General features: G+C 36.4%; 1 protein-coding gene across 5 annotated transcripts in view; it reads left to right on the forward strand.

Moving 5' to 3' along the window:
• Positions 1–8,617, forward strand: part of HNRNPR (heterogeneous nuclear ribonucleoprotein R) — a 32,937-nt gene extending 24,320 nt beyond the window's left edge. For all 5 annotated transcript variants that reach the window (XM_037032702.1, XM_037032701.1, XM_037032704.1 and 2 more), the window contains 3 exons: positions 3,107–3,256; positions 7,066–7,187; positions 7,319–8,617. In XM_037032702.1, the coding sequence (XP_036888597.1) occupies positions 3,107–3,256; positions 7,066–7,187; positions 7,319–7,931 (885 nt within the window). In that variant the 3' untranslated portion in view covers positions 7,932–8,617. The remainder of the gene's footprint in view (positions 1–3,106; positions 3,257–7,065; positions 7,188–7,318) is intronic.
• The last annotated feature ends 9,074 nt before the right edge of the window (positions 8,618–17,691 follow it).

The following is a 17,691-nucleotide window of genomic DNA, read 5'->3' on the forward strand; positions in this document are numbered from 1 at the left end:
TAGGAGGAGTACAGAGGTTTGAAAAGAAAAAAAGACAAGGCCTTACTAAAGAGAGGTAAAGTTTTAGAGGTTATGAATTAAAATCTTTATTGACCCTAGCATGACTTTTATTAAATGACCGCTTATTTATTTATATAAATAAATAAATGGCCATGCCTGTTTATTTTATTTATATTTATAGCTAATTTTTTCTCTTATTTTAAAAAAGTTTTTTTTTAATTACCAAGCTTCTTTTGGGTATTATCCCTATGAAGAAAGGCAAAGCGTTATCATATTTGCTGTTAAATGGTAATGGCAAAATACACATAGCAAGTCCTGCAAGAGGGACCTCATTTTCCTCTGTGCCCTGTGCTTGCATTACCAGGACCTTTGGTAACTGATGGAGCCATGAGTCTTCATTCTCAGGGTTTCCTTCGGTTTGAGTCCTGAGATTGAAGGGACACATTAGAGTTGCATCTCTGCTGCCTTTAACGAGTGTTTTGAGTGTTTGGGAATACGTCTTTTCTCAGGGAGGCAGCTCCTCTATGGATGGTCATAAATTAGTGATTGAATTCTTCTGGGTGAGAAGTCTTTTCCTCTGGGTTCTGGGGAGACCGTCCTCACTCTGATTAGTTTGGGGGAGAGCCCCAGTTTATATTAGTATGGTGAAATTTTTGTAGGCAAAAATATCCTTGTATTAAGCAGAGAAGATCTATTGAGAACAAACCAGGAGCTCTCGGATATGTTGCTCAGTATCTTTTTAACGTAGCCCTTGAATAGATGGTGTCAAGGAAAGGGACTGGGAATTTAAATAGCCCTGATTTGTTTATTTTTATTTTTTACTAGCTTGATTTCAGTTTCACATGTTCTAATCCAGTTATGACTTTGGACAAACTTTTGAATTTGAATGTCATCTATTTTATTAGGATTGTATAAGTATCTTTGGATTCCATACAACTTTGAATCTTCCTTGTAGAAACTGAGTGTATCCTGCAGTGCTTATCCTATTTTAAAAGTAGCATAGATGTATTACACATTATAAGAGGGGAACCAAATCCCCAGAAAAATCTAAAAGCTAATTTGCTTCTCAAGCACATACCATATATCTCCAGTAACCTTTCAAATTGAAATTTTTTAAAAAAGATTTTATTTATCTTAAGAGGGAAAGGGAAGGAGAGAGGGAGAGAAACATCAATGTATGGTTGCGTCTTGTGGGTCCCCTGCTGGGAACAGGCCTGCAACCCAGGCATGTGCCCTGACTGGGAATCGAACCACAATCTTGTGGTTCGAAGGCTCATGCTCAATCCACTGAGCTACACCAGCCAGGGCTCAAATTGAAATTTATTCTAAATCTTTTTACAGGGTTAGAAAAATCTCAAGATTTTGTTTTAGTAACTATTCTTCCCGAATCAGAAGCAAGTTTCAGAGTGAATAGACAGCCTCTATAAACTTGAACAACACTGATTAAATAAACTTAATTGGATAATACAGACTCCTTTACTGTTTTCAAATGAGAGGGGAGTTTACACAGTAGAATAAAGCTTCTGCTGTTCCTTCACTCTATCACTGTTATCATTTATTGAAGATCTTTTGCCAAATTGGGTCAGTTTAAAGTCAAACAGAATCTAAGGGCCTAAATGTATTTTTCTTAACACAAATTTTTTTTAAAAAAAATTATTTTTAGAGAGGAGAAAGGGAGGGAAACATCAGTGTGTGGATTCCTCTCATGCGGTCCCCACTGGGGGCCTGGCCTGCAACCCAGGCATGTACCCTGATCAGGAATTGAACCAGTGACTCTTTGGTTCTCAGGCCAGTACTCAATCCACTGAGCCACACCAGCCAAGGCTCTTAACACAATTTTAACACGTAACTTTTATATAGTATGTTATGGTTTTATTTAAAAAATAAATAAGTAACTGGCTGGTGTAACTCAGTGGATTGAGCATGGGCCTGCAAACCACACGATCGCGGTTCGATTCCCAGTCAGGGCACATACCTGGGTTGCAGGCCAGTTCCCAGCAGTGGACTCACGAGAGGCAACCATACATTGATATTTCTCTCCTTCTCTCCTTCCCTTCCCCTCTAAAGATAAATAAATAAATAATCTTTAAAAAATAAATAAGTAAATAAATGATCTATGTTGAGTTAAAAGAAATCAGTAGAAGCTGATCTGATGTAGCTGTACTTCAGTATTGACCACACTGATAAAAATAAAGGGGTAGAGGTGGAAAGTGTATTTCACCCATTGAATTAAATAAAGATCTTCCCCCCAGATGCTTTTTATTCATACAGCTCTTAACCCCAGGAAGCAGTTTGTTCAGTGGATATGTTCATTTTCTGTTTGAATAGGTAATGCATTTCCTTAGCTCAGGAATCAAAATTTTATAGAAAGGTATAGATAGAGAAGTCCCACTTCTACCTCCAAGAGGCCTATTTTTTCTCATCCTTCTCAGTGAGCAAATGTTTAAGCTTTTGGGTTTTGCCAGTTGGATAACATAATGGTATCTCAAAGCCATTAAGACTTTTCTTCCCTACTAACTCCTTCGTTTTGGTCACAAAGCCTTCCCCAGTGGCATTTATAAAACATTATATTCTTCTAATACTTTTCAGTTTTCCCTTCCCCACCATCCTTTCCCCCTCCCCTCCCCCAGTCTATTTGGAGTTTATCCTGGTATATAGTATGAGATGTGGATCTAGGGTTTTTTTTTTTTTTTTTTGCTTATTTTTTTTCAGAGATACCATCCAGCTTTTATCATTAGCCAGATTCAATGATTTAAGAATTATGGTTTGTTGTATCTGGTAGGGCTAGTCTCTAAATTTCATTCTTATCTTTTTCTTGACTATTGTTTATTTTTTTATATAAACTTTAGAATCAGCCTCTCCAATTCTAGGAGATAAACAAAAGATAATTTAATGATAGGACAGGAGAAAAAAATCAATATTTATATAAATTGGTAGCTAGTCAGAATCATTTTGTTGGCAGTTTTATACCTTCTGCGGTAGTACTTTTAGCATTCAGTGTTTCAGAGGGAAAAAGCTTATGCCATGAAGATAGGAAGAAGAACTTTAATGTAAAACCAGCTAAAATTGACTAGCTAATGCCAGTTTTGTATATTTATTGTTTTAGGTGAAAGTTTTATTTGTGAGAAACTTGGCTACCACAGTGACAGAAGAAATACTGGAAAAGTCATTTTCTGAATTCGGAAAACTTGAAAGGGTGAAGAAGTTGAAAGATTATGCATTTGTTCATTTTGAAGACCGAGGAGCAGCTGTTAAGGTAGACATTTTGAAATTTTGTTAATACTGATATTTGAATTCTGTGGTTAAAACTTGATAGTCATATAAAGTGACTTTAAAAACTGAAAGAAAATTGGTTTTCAGCTTTGCAAAACATGAACTTTTTAAAAATATTTTATTTATTTATCTTTAGAGGGGAAGGGAAGGAGAGAGGAAGAGAAACATCAATGTATGGTTGCTTCTTGTGCATCCCCGGCTGGGAACTGGCCCCTACCAGGAACTAGCCTGCAACCCAGGCCCGTGCCCTGACTGGGAATCAAACTGCGATCGCCTGGTTCACAGGCCTGTGCTCAATCCACTGAGCTGCACCAGCCAGGGCTGGAACTTTTCTTGAATAATCTTTGTGAAGTGCTGGTAGTGTAACAGGGAAGACTCTGTTTCAAAGCCTGATTATTACTGCCCTGACCAGTCTGGCTAAGTCTAAGCTTTGATAGCATAATGCTTAAGACTATTACAAGGAATAGTAATTAGCTGCTATAAGTACTAAACAGGTAATGAGTGCACTATAGCTACTTTGTTTACTTTGGTTTGTGGACCTTTGAAAGAATTTGAGTAGTGTATGTGACTTTTCATCCAGTAACTGCATATTTAATTCACTAGCTGTGTTCTGAGGGAATGGTTAGTTCTTCATGGTTTTGCCTACCTGTAGTCATTATAGAATTCTAATTGTATTGAGTATGTTTTGCGGGTTTTGATCATTGTTAGAGAGATTTCTTGCACAAAGTAGTTGATTGATTAATTCTTTGGTTATAGAAATGAGAAAAGTATACCCTGCTGCTTTCTCTTAATAATGCATCAGCACCATTTTTGATGGGTAGAGTTTCCAGTTTCTTTTTCCTTTTGTTCTCTCTCCTTTGGCAGTAGTGTGGGAATGGGGGTGGGGAGTGACACTAATTAGAGCACTTTTTTTTTTTTTAAATTGGGGAGATGGATCCAAATCAGTGACTGAGGCTTGGTTCTTTTTCTACATGTTCTGTTGGTGGAATGGTGCCACTTCATGGGTGAGCAGTTTTTCTTGCCCAGGGCACTAGTTTTAAATTTGCCTTATAGAAGAATCCTATAGAAAAATTTGCCTTATAGAAGAATTCTTCTATAAATCCTTATAGAAGAATCCCAAACCAGTTCATTGGTTTGCTTTTCGATGGCAGCTATTAATTAGACAATATTGCTTATACAATTCACAGCTTAGTACAGAATTTAATGTATGCTTTCTGAAATTGCCAATGGTATGAACACTGATAATTAATAATTTCTTTTTAAAATATGTTTTATTGATTATGCCATTACAGTTGTTCTAGTCCCCCCTTCATTCCCCTCCACCCTGCACACCCCCTCCCCCACCATCCCCCCTTTAGTTTATGACCACGTGTCTCAAGTTCTTTAGATTCTGTATTTCCCCTACTATTCTTGCTCTCTTTTCTACCTACTGTCTATGCTATTTATTCTCTGTACCTTCTCCCCCCTTCTCCTCCTCCCACTTCCCTGTTGCTAACCCTCTGTGTGATCTTAATTTCTATGGTTCCACTCCTGATCTAGCTGTCCTCTTAGTTTGCTTTTGTTTTAGATGTGGTTGTTAATAACTGTGAGTTTGCTGTCCTTTCACTGTTCATATTTTTCATCTTCTTTTTTTCTTAGATAAGTCCCTTTAACATTTCATATAGTAAGGGCTTGGTGATGATGAACTCCTTGAATTTGATCTTATCTGAAAAGCACTTCATCTGTCCTTCCATTCTAAATGAAAGCTTTGCTAGATAGAGCAATTTTGGATGTAGGTCTTTGTATTTCATGACTTGGAATACTTCTTCCAGCCCCTTCTTGCCTGTAAGGTCTCTTTTGAGAAATCTGCTAACAGTCTGATGGGAACTCCTTTGTAGGTGACTGTCCCTTTATCTCTTGCTGCTTCTAGGATTCTCTCCATTTTAATCTTAGATAATGTAATTATGATGTGCCTTGGTGTATTCCTCCTTGGGTCCAACTTCTTTGGAACTCTGAGCTTCCTGGATTTCCTGGAAGTCTATTTCCTTTGCCAGACTGGGGGAGTTCTCCTTTATTATTTGTTCAAGTAAGTTTTCCGCTTGTGGCTGTTCCTCTTCCCCTTGTGGTACCCCTATAATTCAGATGTTGGAACTTATAAAGATGTCCTGGAGGTTCCTAAGCCTCTCCTCATTTTTCTGAATTCTTGTTTCTTCATATTTTTCTGTTTAGTCATTTTTTCTTCCTTCTGGTTCACTCCCTTAATTTGAGTCCCAGTTTCCTTTCCATCACTATTGGTTTCCTGTGCATTTCCCTTCATTTCAATTAATTTAGCCTTCATATGTTCCTCTAACTTGTGACTAAAATCAACCAGTTCTGTGAGCATCCTTATCACCAGTGTTTTGAACTGCATCTGAGAGGTTGGCTATTTCTTTTTAGCTTAGAGTTATCGGCTCTGGGGCTTTGAGTTCTTCTTGAGCCATGTTTTGATCTGTTTGTGCCTGTTACGTATGAGGAGCAGAGCCCTCGGTCTTCACCAGGGCAGGCAACTCAGTCGCTGGGTTGTGATGCTGTATGTGGGGACGGGGTCCAAGGGGGGCAACGGTGGTCCCTTCTGCTGCTTCCTGCAGCTGGGGCCTGCGCAGTCTGTCTCACTGCTCACTCCTTTGCTGGTTTATCGGTCTGGCTGAATGGTTCGTTGTTGTCGGATTTCCATATAGTTCAATTTTCTGTGTTTTGGCTGCGTTTTTGTTTACTGAAACTTTGTTGTCTTTAAACTTGGTTGTGGGAGAAGGCACAGTGTTTCCACCTATGCCACCATCTTGGCGGAAGTCCTAATAACGTCTAAATAGTCCTTTAATTCGGTTGGTATTGATAATTGGTTGTATAAGAACTGGTAGGGTGGTTTGTCAAAGACATCTATGAAATCATAAAATTTTCTGCTTAGCAACTAGGAATCATATTCTTTAGTATGGCCAGGTAAAAGTAGATGCTCTATTCTTTTGTTTATACCAGGAAGCTTCTGTAGCCTCTTAGTTTCTTTATCAAAAGTAGCCAAAAGGTAAGGTGGTAAAGGGAGAAAATTAGTGTCTAGAAAAGGATGGATTTAATCTTTGTCTGGATACTTGTAAATCACTAAATGTTCTTTACAGATGAGCATTTATGTATGCCCAGAGAAGGAATGGTTATAAAGGGGAATAGAAAAGCAGTGGCAAGGAGGTAATATTTTGTTGCTAGGTTATCTGAACCTTGAAGTATGGCAGAGGCTGTTAGGTGGCACAGTGAAAACAAAGGACTGAGCATAGTGTGCTTTTGATTACTGTCTTTTAGGTGAGTACTTGAGGCTCTCATTATTAGGCCAGGCCTTTTCTGGGCTCATGCTTTTAACTTTTCAGGCAAAGCATGTTCAAGGTTAAGTGTTATGAAGAACACTTAATACATTTTGTTCTTAATGAAGTTTTGATGTGTGTCAGAGAGAGAGAGAGAAGGAAGGGGATGGGGGAGAGAGAGAAGAAAACATTGATTTGTTCCACTTATTTATGTATTCATTGGTTGTCTCTTGTATGTGCCCTGACTGGGAATCAGAACTGCAGCGTCGACGTATAGGGAAGATGTTCTAACCAACTGAGTTCCCCAGCTAGGGCTACAAGAACTGTCTTTGTGGTTTTTTGCTTTCTTGCTAGGTTCATCTTTTGCTAATTAAAATATTTAAGTAAATTGTTTATTAGTGTATAAATTGGCATAAATATGTTTATGTAGTTATGTTTTAAAGTACTGTTAATTGTAAGGTAAATTTATTTTTCTAATTTTGTATAGGCCATGGATGAAATGAATGGCAAAGAAATAGAAGGGGAAGAAATTGAAATAGTCTTAGCCAAGCCACCAGACAAGAAAAGGAAAGAACGCCAAGCTGCCAGACAGGCCTCCAGAAGCACTGCGTGAGTCTGCATTTTAATAAATAACATCTTTGAATAGAGAATAATTTGATAGCAGCGATCAGGTTAGTAAAACAAATGTAAGACGAGTCTTAAACTAATTTGATTTTTTTCTCTTTTCCCTCTATTGTTAGGTATGAAGATTATTACTATCACCCTCCTCCTCGCATGCCACCTCCAATTAGAGGTCGAGGTCGTGGTGGGGGGAGAGGTGGATATGGCTACCCTCCAGATTACTATGGCTATGAAGATTACTATGATGATTACTATGGTTATGATTATCACGACTATCGTGGAGGCTATGAAGATCCCTACTACGGCTATGATGATGGCTATGCAGTAAGAGGAAGAGGAGGAGGAAGGGGAGGGCGAGGTGCTCCACCACCACCAAGGGGGCGGGGAGCACCACCTCCAAGAGGTAGAGCTGGCTATTCACAGAGGGGGGCACCTTTGGGACCACCAAGAGGCTCTAGGGGTGGCAGAGGGGGTCCTGCACAACAGCAGAGAGGCCGTGGTTCCCGTGGAGCTCGGGGCAATCGTGGGGGCAATGTAGGAGGCAAGAGAAAGGCAGATGGGTACAACCAACCTGATTCCAAGCGCCGTCAGACCAACAACCAACAGAACTGGGGTTCCCAACCCATCGCTCAGCAGCCGCTTCAGCAAGGTGGTGACTATTCTGGTAACTATGGTTACAATAATGACAACCAGGAATTTTATCAGGATACTTATGGGCAACAGTGGAAATAGACAAGTGAGGGCTTGAAAATGATATTGGCAAGACACGATTGGCTCTAGATCTACTACATTCTTCAAAAAAAATTGGCTTAACTGTTTCATCTTTAAGTAGCAATTTGCTGCCATTTGTATTGGGCTGAAGAAATCACTATTGTGTATATATATTCAAGTCTTTTTATTTTTTTCCTCTTTTCATAAATGCTCTTGGACATTATTGGGCTTGCAGAGTTCCCTTATTCTGGGGATCACAATGCTTTTATCGTTTCAGGCTTCATTTTAGCTTCAAAACAAGCTGAGCACACTGTTAAATCATGATTTTGCAGAACCTTTGGTTTTGAATAGTTTCATTTTTTGGATTTGAGATAGATTACATAGGAGTATGGAGTATGCTGTAAATAAAAATACAAGCTAGTGCTTTGTCTTAGTAGTTTTAAGAAATTAAAGCAAACAAATTTAAGTTTTCTTGTATTGAAAATAACCTATGATTGTATGTTTTGCATTCTTAGAAGTAGGTTAACTGTGTTTTTAAATTGTTATAACTTCACACCTTTTTGAAATCTGCCCTACAAAATTTGTTTGGCTTAAACGTCAAAGCCGTGACAATTTGTTCTTTGATGTGATTGTATTTCCAATTTCTTGTTCATGTAAGATTTCAATAAAACTCAAAAATCTATTCAAAACATCACCTATTTCAAATTCAATTGTGTCCTAAAACATTATTTTATTCGTAATCCTTGCAAGGAATATTGTTTTTAAACTATAACTGCCTATGTGAGTGATCAAATTCATGCAAAATTTCTTGTCTATTCCAATATGTATTGTGGCTATCAGACTGAGGAATAGTCTAAATTCTAGTATTTATTCCAAATAGCACTTTATTGATTGATGTTCTCTCCTAGTCTCATCTAATTTTGAAATTTTATCTTTTATTTTTTATAAAACAGGTTCAAAGGCTTTTGAACATTCTTGGCAGGCATTGGATAATATGTGTTAAATACAGTGGGCTTAAGGAAGCAGACTGCAATTTATTTTGACCCACATTCTTTCTGTAAAGGATAATTTGTTGTCTGGAGACATTATTTGCTGGAAAAGTGAATGTATATAACAGGAAAAAATGTTAGTACTGTGGCGTCAATTGCACTGCGGACTAAACTCAGTTTTAGCGTACATGATCGGGACTACCACTTTAGTTACTGGTTTAGGAATATAATTTTCTATTGCTATGTAAATTTGCTTTGAGAAACACATGCCTTATTAGAGAGGATTAAAAATATCTAGTAAAACATACTTCTGAACTTCTGACTTCCTATTAATACTTTTTTTTTTCACTATCTCTAATGGCTAAAGTTTTTGTTGGCCAAGTCATAACATCTCTTTCCCTGTTTTCCTTTAGAAATTTGAGTTATGGTAATGACCTTTTTACTTGAGAATAAGAGGAACAAAGAAATCCAAACTTCACAGTGCAGAAAAGTCTGGATCACTTTTCAAATTACCACCAAATTTTCCCTTTTGTTTTGTTCTTAGGTGGGTCTAAATGTTTTTAAATTATAAGAAGCCATTGGGAAATAGTTTAAAACAACACACCTCTGAGTCTTGTTCCTTTTTGGTGTCTATTATAACAGTAATACTAGATTTCAAAATCACAAGTCACTGGATTGTTTGAGAGTTTGGTTAGATTATATTTTGGATTTCATGGCTTCTTGATTTTGAGTAAGAAAATCAGTATTTACTGATGAAAGACAGTATATCTATTTCTCTTAAAAAGTGCACTTCTTACATACTACAGTGAGTTAACTGGCCTTATTAATAGTCCTGTTTTGTTTTTATAAACTAATAAAGGAATTAATTATATAGTCCATCTTACAGTAGTCTCAGGTCAACATGGGTATCTTATTTGGTAAGGCTTAGATCCAGTTGTTTTTTAATGCCCATGTATGAAAATAAAGACACCAAACATTCGTTAAATACTGCTTTTAAACTTTGAAAATACAACTTGAGGCTATAATTTTAAATCTAAATTAGACTTGAATAAAACCCTGATTTTTCTTGGAAAGAAGAAAGGGTGTCTACAAATAAAATTTGAGTTGTTTATATTTCTTAAAAATTATATGGTGCCAGCCATAAAATTGTTGTGAAGAAAATTAGGATTTAGAAGTGATTCTGAAAGTAACTTACTGTGCTTTTCCCACTCATTTTAAAATATAAAACCCGGCAAAAACATAAGAACAAAACTGTGTTCCATATTTAAATCCTTTTCTTTAATTGCAAATTATGTTTTATTCTCACCAACTATATTTATAGAAATGTTCCTCTAATACTGCTTGATAGGGTTTTTTGTGTCTATTTTACTTAGCAGTAAAACGTAACTTTATAAACATTAAATCTCACTTGAGAGCTTTCCCCTTGTTGATATCTTGTAAACGTTGTGGCAGCAGTCAGGAACAAATAGATTCAGGGCTTAACTTTTCACAGAAATGTAATTACTATAAATCTGAAAAATGTCAACTGAGGGAGGTCTTTATTCTAGGTTTACACTGGGTTTGTTTTTTGTTTTTTTTAATTGGCACAAATTCTGAGTTCAGGGAAATCTGATTTTCTGCACTCCTGCCATCTTTTTTCCCCTCCAACCTAATTCATTTGGTTTACTAGCCTGCTAGAATAATATGTGTTAGAAAATATTTACTTTATATTGAGATAGACATCTTTGTAGGTACCCTCCTGAGATTGGCATAAATATACCCCTTCCCCATAATGGAATGCTAATTTTTATTTGATCACTCATTTATAGCAGTTGCTTAAATGTATGTATTTATATGACGGTGTTTTAATTTTTAAAAAGCAAAAATGTTCTAATAAGTTGCCAGATTTCTAATAAATCCAAGTTTATTTGGTCAATTGATACGGAAATGAAGTTACTATGGTTCTGTAGTTAGTTTTTTTAAACAAAAAGAGTTCAGCATAATTATTTTTCAGTTTTCATAGTTAACTGAGGTTATTCTGCATAAGAAAGCCCAATGCTTTCTGTTAGTAAATAATTTTTCTCTCATTTGACTTTGAAATCTGACTTAGACCAACCCTCTTTTTTAAAAAGGTCAGCATGCATCAAAACAAAGTATACGTATTTTAAATTCCAAGAGAAGGGATATAAAATTCCATTCTTAGCATAAAGTCATATAATATTCTTGAAACTCATTGCATCATTTGCCTCCTGCCCATTTGGATAATCATACCTACATTTTATTAATTGTGTATTATTTGTAAAACCAAACACTTCCAGTAAATACTTGCTATAAGGCTCTTACTTGTCAATTATAAAGACTTCTAGTTAGGTTAAAATGTGCTGTTTTGATTTTCCAAAAAGAATTTTATTACACTGTGCTATCCAGTAATCTTAAAGAAAACCAATCAAAGTATGTGGAAGAAATGTTAATATTAGTGATGTCCTTTATTATGTGGAGTCTCTTAAGTAAGGAGCCATGAAAAAGCCTTATAGAAAGGGTGCACTGGATTTATAAGTGTGTTTATGTTTCTCTAAGAATGAGAGCTTCTGTTAACTTAGTTGTTCTGAGTAAGCCATGATTGGGTGCCTGCCTAGAGAATCCAGAATGACAAATACATTAACCGTACATGGACTTTTGCATTAGAAGTTTGCTGATTAGTTTTTTTTTTTTTCAGATGTAAATACCAAGCTTTAAAAATACTGCTTACATAATGTTTGGGCCAGTAATTTAAATGTAAATATTTAATTTGAAGTAGTTATTGTTAATCTTTGTAGAAGTTTTTTTTATTTTAAAATGTACATACATATATATATGTGTATATATATTTATTTAGAGGTTACCAGAAGCTCTGGGTTTTTTGTTTTGTTTTTGTTTTTTAATCATTTTCAGATGTTATCCAGAAATCTGCAAGTGTACTTTTCCTGTTTTAACTCCTTCCTTTTATCACCTGACTATCAGGGAAGCGAGGTTGAGGCTGCCCTGACCTGACATGTCATGATGTCGACTTGCTAGGTGGGGTTCGCTGGGGACGATAACCAGTGGAATTGTTGGTAAGAACTTTTTTTTTTCCTATTTTTTTTTTTTCCTGATCAGTAGTGGGGCATTAAGTGGGAGAATGCCCATATCCTGTAAGTGGGCGTTTATGTTGGCCTTATAGAAAAATAAGACTTTAATTCTGTTCTTAATAGGAACATATAATAAGTGCTTGCTCTTTATTCTCAGATTGGTAGATGAGCAGGAAAGGCCTAGAAGTATGAAGTAATGAAATTCTCAGGGTATATTTTATGTGACCAGGATAGACAACTTGCGAGATAGACTAAATCATGTCTCTTGGAGAGACAGTAAATTTGCTTATTTTACTGTGAGTTCAATCCCTCTAGTAGTATCCTCATTATATTTACATTTTTATTTGGGTATAGTAACATGTAATGCATCTTAAGAGATGTTTACTGCACACTAACATTAGTAAAAATAGGAAGATGTTGAGAGAGTATAGGGTTTAAACATTAGGAGAAATTATTTTTTTAAATTTCCAAAAGCAATCTGTTTTTAACATTGTAAAATGAACCTTAAAAGTTTTAGTGATTTGAAAAATAGTTGATTCAGTATAAAGATCCAGTTGATACAGTGTAACATGGGGAAGAGGAAAATATGTAGGTGAAATATTAGGACCTTGAACATAGCAGAAACACAGTTTAATCAACAACTTGTGTTTCATCTGAAACCGATGACAGCTGATGGGATTAGTAGATACTGGTAGAATTGAGCCAATTTTTAGATTATTGCTAAAGATTAAAATCTTTCAAACGTGGTAGGGGATTCCCTGATGGTAAAGTATAAATTGAGGCAATTGAATTTAATCACTAGGCATTTCTTACCATACCATATAAAAATATATAACATAAGCACTGATTAAAAGTAGTTTGGGATTTTCATGTCTGAAGAACCTCCTCAGTATTCTTATGCTTTCTTTGTTGGTTGGGTGTATCAGTCCAGGCCGAATCCCCTCCCTAGGTGTTAAGGCATAAGATCATTGGTGTCAAGAATGTAAATCCTTGTATGTAAGCTTGCTGTAGAGTAGCTGAACATCACTGCGGTGAAATACTTTAAGAATTATAGTGATTGTGTCATTATGTTAAGGTACCTGTTCTCTTTTGACACGTATGCATGTATTAGTAATAGAAAAGACCAGAGTATAGAACTGAAGAGATTGCACTTAATGATCTGCTCCTTGGGAAGTTTTATAGTAAGTAGTGGGAAAACTAGTAGTTCTGAGCAGTTGATACAAGTTAAGGAAAATGAAGTGCTAATTCGTTGGGCTTTTATACACTAACAATAAAATACATTTCATGGGGCCAGAAAAGAAGGAGGCATTGTGGGAGAAAACTGAACATTCCTTAAATATAAATAAGGGCTTTCATTTTGTGTAGTAACTTTGTCAGGGTCCCATGAACATTGCTTATCTTGATTTCTCATATATGCTGGTTAGAAAGAAGGGACTTCTGTAGTCTGTTCAATAACATAGGTAGAAATGTACTTTGATGACTCCTATTACGATGTTTCGTACTACGTTACAAGGCTATTTCTAAAATTGATCTGAAAGCTCCTGCAACCATTACATTGCTGATGTGCATATAGTAACATGAGAATATTAAAATCAGCAGTTTAATAAAAACCATGCTTTTGGTACAGCATTCAGGTAACATAACTGTATTGGAATATTTGTAAAATGTTTAATATTTTTAATAAAATTTAACATGTTCAAAATGTTGTGTTGGTGATTTTGGGTGGGGTGTGATGGGTTCATTTGTACAAATCAGATTCAGTGGCTCTGTAGTTGAGACTTTTGTAGTCAAATGGAGTTCCTGTCCTCAAATTTAGTACTTGATTGGGCACCTCTTCAAGGGAAGGTAGTAAAACAGTAGGATAGTAAAAAATAAAAGGACTGGACTCAGGGGGGTTTATTAAAGTGTCAGGAAGTAGCTTTACTGGAGTTTGGAGCTGGGTCTACAGATAAGAGTGTTGGCTTTGGCGTAACAGGCTGCTGATAAAGTTACTCTGATGAAATTGTGGCATATTTACACTAGCAGTGCTCCTAGAAAACATGCAAAGGTGGGCAAAGGGGAAACACTTGTGTGATGCTTTCAGTAAGCATTTTATTGCCCCAGTGTCTTTGACCAGTTGACATGACATGCCTGTAAGTGTAAAAGGGATGAAGGAATATTTGAGGAAGGCTTGTGTTTAGATGCACCATCAGATAATAGCTTCAGTGTACAAGACTTACCTTATATAGAGAGCCCCCTGTTTGTTTTTGACAGTAAACTTTAAAGGTTTCTCCATACGGATCCTATTCTCTTAAACATAACCCTAATACAGTAGATTTTCTTTTGACTTCTTTTCCTTGGGGTGTTCTTAGTTCCTTTAGTCAAAAGCATAGAAATCCTGCAACTCAGAATGGAAATTTACTTGAAGTAATGTGCTCATTCCTCTGCAGACTACCGTTAATAACAGAGATTAAGGAGGTAAGTGACAGGGACCTAATGATTGTAAACAAATGATGAAATTCTTCATAAGGAGTAGTAACATAGACTGCCTTCTCTCTCTCTCTCTCTCACTCATTCTCTCACTCTCTTGAAAAAATATTGTACTGGGATCCATACAAGAGGAAGTGAAGGGTAGGGAACATGCAGGGGGCACAGGAACACGATGCCGTGGCCAGGGCCACAGCTTCTATCTTGGGGGAGAGGGATGAAAGGCCAGGGCTGGAGCTGGTGGAAGAAGAAAGGGGGAGACTGCAGTTTCTTTCCCCTCAACTCTGCCTTGTCTCTTTTGAATGAAGACTTAAATAAATTAAGCTACAGAGAAGAAAAAGTGATTATTGTTTTTAAGATAAGAAAAGAGTATAGACAAAACACATCCCCTCGGCCAGTATTTTCCAGAAAGTTTATGGCATCTGNGTCTTGGGGAAGAGGGATGAAAGGCCAGGGCTGGAGCTGGTGGAAGAAGAAAGGGGGAGACTGCAGTTTCTTTCCCCTCAACTCTGCCTTGTCTCTTTTGAATGAAGACTTAAATAAATTAAGCTACAGAGAAGAAAAAGTGATTATTGTTTTTAAGATAAGAAAAGAGTATAGACAAAACACATCCCCTCGGCCAGTATTTTCCAGAAAGTTTATGGCATCTGGTTTTCTATTGTCCCAAAATTAAAAATCACTCACTGAGATAGGAGGGAATGTACTAACAGCAAGCAGTATCTAAACCTGGGTATGTTCAGGTGTTAGCTGAGCTGGAGATGGGGTGGGAGAGCTCACGGATACATAGTGTATTTTTTCCAAGAATATAGGGGAAAATACACTGTATGACAAAGATTTTAAACTTAAGCTTTATTGGTGTCTTTTTGCTCTGCCTGAGCCCTAAAATTACTTAGTTTAATTTTAGAAATAACAAGGTGTTTTTTTCTTTTTTAAGATTGTATTTATTATTAAGAGAGAGGGGAAAGGGAAGGTGAAGGAGAGGGGGAGAAATATCAGTGTACAAGAGAAACATTGATCAGTTGCCTCTCCCAAGCCCTCAACTGGGGACCTGGCCCACAACCCAGGCCTGTGCTCTGGCTCGATTGAACCAGCGACCTTACGTTTTCACAGCCCAGACCTCAAATCCACTGAGTCATACCAGCCAGGGCAACAAGGTTTTATTAGGTATTTTCCTATGGGATATATTCACGTAGGGGAATATCTTTTTTCTATAACTATGAAAAACCCATTTCTGTTAACTTAGACTTCAATTCGTGACTGAAATCATGATCATATATAGACATTTTCTTAAACTAATATAAAGCAAGAGTAGTGTTTTATTTAACTATCTACTTAAAAATTCTTAAAGGTTGGTTTTTAGGTCTACCCATTCATTTATTAAGCAGTCAAGAGGTTAAATTAGTCAAAACCACACAGCTTACTCATGCCTTTTAAAATACCATGAAGTCACTTTAAAATTCTTCTCCACTAGGGTAAAGGAAAAGATCAGTACTTTCAAGTGTATAATAGTACCTGGAAGCGCAACTTCAGTTAGTAAACATGTAAAGGGGGAAGTATCTTAATGTGAAAATTTTACGTATTGATCTCACTATTGAGCACTTTTTAATAGAATTTGGAGACAGACGTACCTATGCAGGTATTCTTAAGGGATTAATCTCATCAGTCAGGAATCTTTAAGTATGCAAATTGCAGTTGCCTGGGGTTTTTCTGATAGTGAAAAGTTAATGTATTTTTAGAAGGCTAATGCTGTTTTTATCAGTTAATCACTAGTTTGAAAATTTTGACATATTGATCAAAATATTATTGAAACAAATTTCATGTGAGCCTATTGATTATAACTTTATATATTTTGCCATTTTTCCCCATGAAGAAATCTCATACTCCTTTTTCATCACTAATTCAAAGTCATGGATATTTTGCTGTTGTTTATTATATACCTGAATTGAATTAGTCAGAAGGACTTGGGTATACTTCTGGCTAGTTATGGTCTAACTGAATATTTTTGGTTAGATATAGTATATATTTAGTATTTGCTTATCATACTGAAACTTTTCATGTTTCCTGTTAAGTAGAACCTTATCAAATTAATTATATTTAAATGCAAGCTATGTATCTATTTTTTTAATAAAGATTTTATTTATCTTTAGAGGGGAAGGGAAGGAGAGAGGGAGAGAAATACCAATGTATGGTTGCCTTTCGTGGGTCCCCTGCTGGGAACTGGCCTGCAACCCAGGCACGTGCCCTGACTGGGAATCCAGCGATTGTCTGGTTCGAAGGCCCGTGCTCAATCCACTGAGCTATACCAGCCAGGGCTTTATGTATCTAATGTTTAGATGCAACCAATAGTAAATATTACATTGAACATTTTAAATCATGAAGAACAATGTAATGTCATTTCTATTCAACTTTCCAGAACTGTGGTGGGGGTGATACAAATGAGATCATCTGTTGTGTTTGTCAGAATAATTTTGAAATAACTCCTAGTCATTATTTTAATTTCCTGGTTAAACTATTTTGGTCACAGTTACCATTCAACAGTTTTTCTCAAACTTTATTTTGGGTGGGAGTCCTGGGACATTCTTTTCAAAAAAGCAGATTCTGATTCAGAAGATTTGAGATGGAGCAAGATTCTGCATTTTCAACAAGCTTGTAGATGATGCTGGTGCCCATGACTACACTTGGAGTAACAGAGGCACAGGTTGGTTATCTCACACGTGGGGGAATGTTACTGAGTCGACTTAGTAAAAAAGATGCCAGCAATAGACATTGGCAGTGATTTGCAGGATCAAAGTGTTCAAGTTGGATCTAGTTGGAGGGTATTAATACTTTGGTAAAGCCCACGCACCCCAAAAGCTAATAGTGTATTGGATCCCAAGGAAAGGTTAGGAGCATAGTTGGCAAAAAAAAATGAAATACATTTAGAAAAACAGGCCTTAATAGTTTTAGGGAATTGTTAAAAAATAACAGGAAGAAAAAAGCTTTTTAAAAAATCAGATCACTGAGGAAATGGCACGTTTATTTAGGCATTACAACAAAAGCCATAGAAAATGAAAATAATTTCTGAAAGCCCAGAAAGGGAAGGTTAATAGGTTACTAAAAATACCCAGGTGGGTGTTTTTTTTTTTTTATCTCCACCAAAAAAAGTTGATATTCATTAATTAGATCAAAGTAAGTCATGGGTGGTGAAAAGGTGAAGGAGATTAAGGAGGAACAGGATTAGATGATTTAAAAATAACATGG

Source organism: Sturnira hondurensis, unplaced genomic scaffold (assembly GCF_014824575.4).
Source record: "Sturnira hondurensis isolate 20B ecotype Veracruz unplaced genomic scaffold, ASM1482457v3 Scaffold0021555, whole genome shotgun sequence".
Taxonomy (NCBI): domain Eukaryota; kingdom Metazoa; phylum Chordata; class Mammalia; order Chiroptera; family Phyllostomidae; genus Sturnira; species Sturnira hondurensis.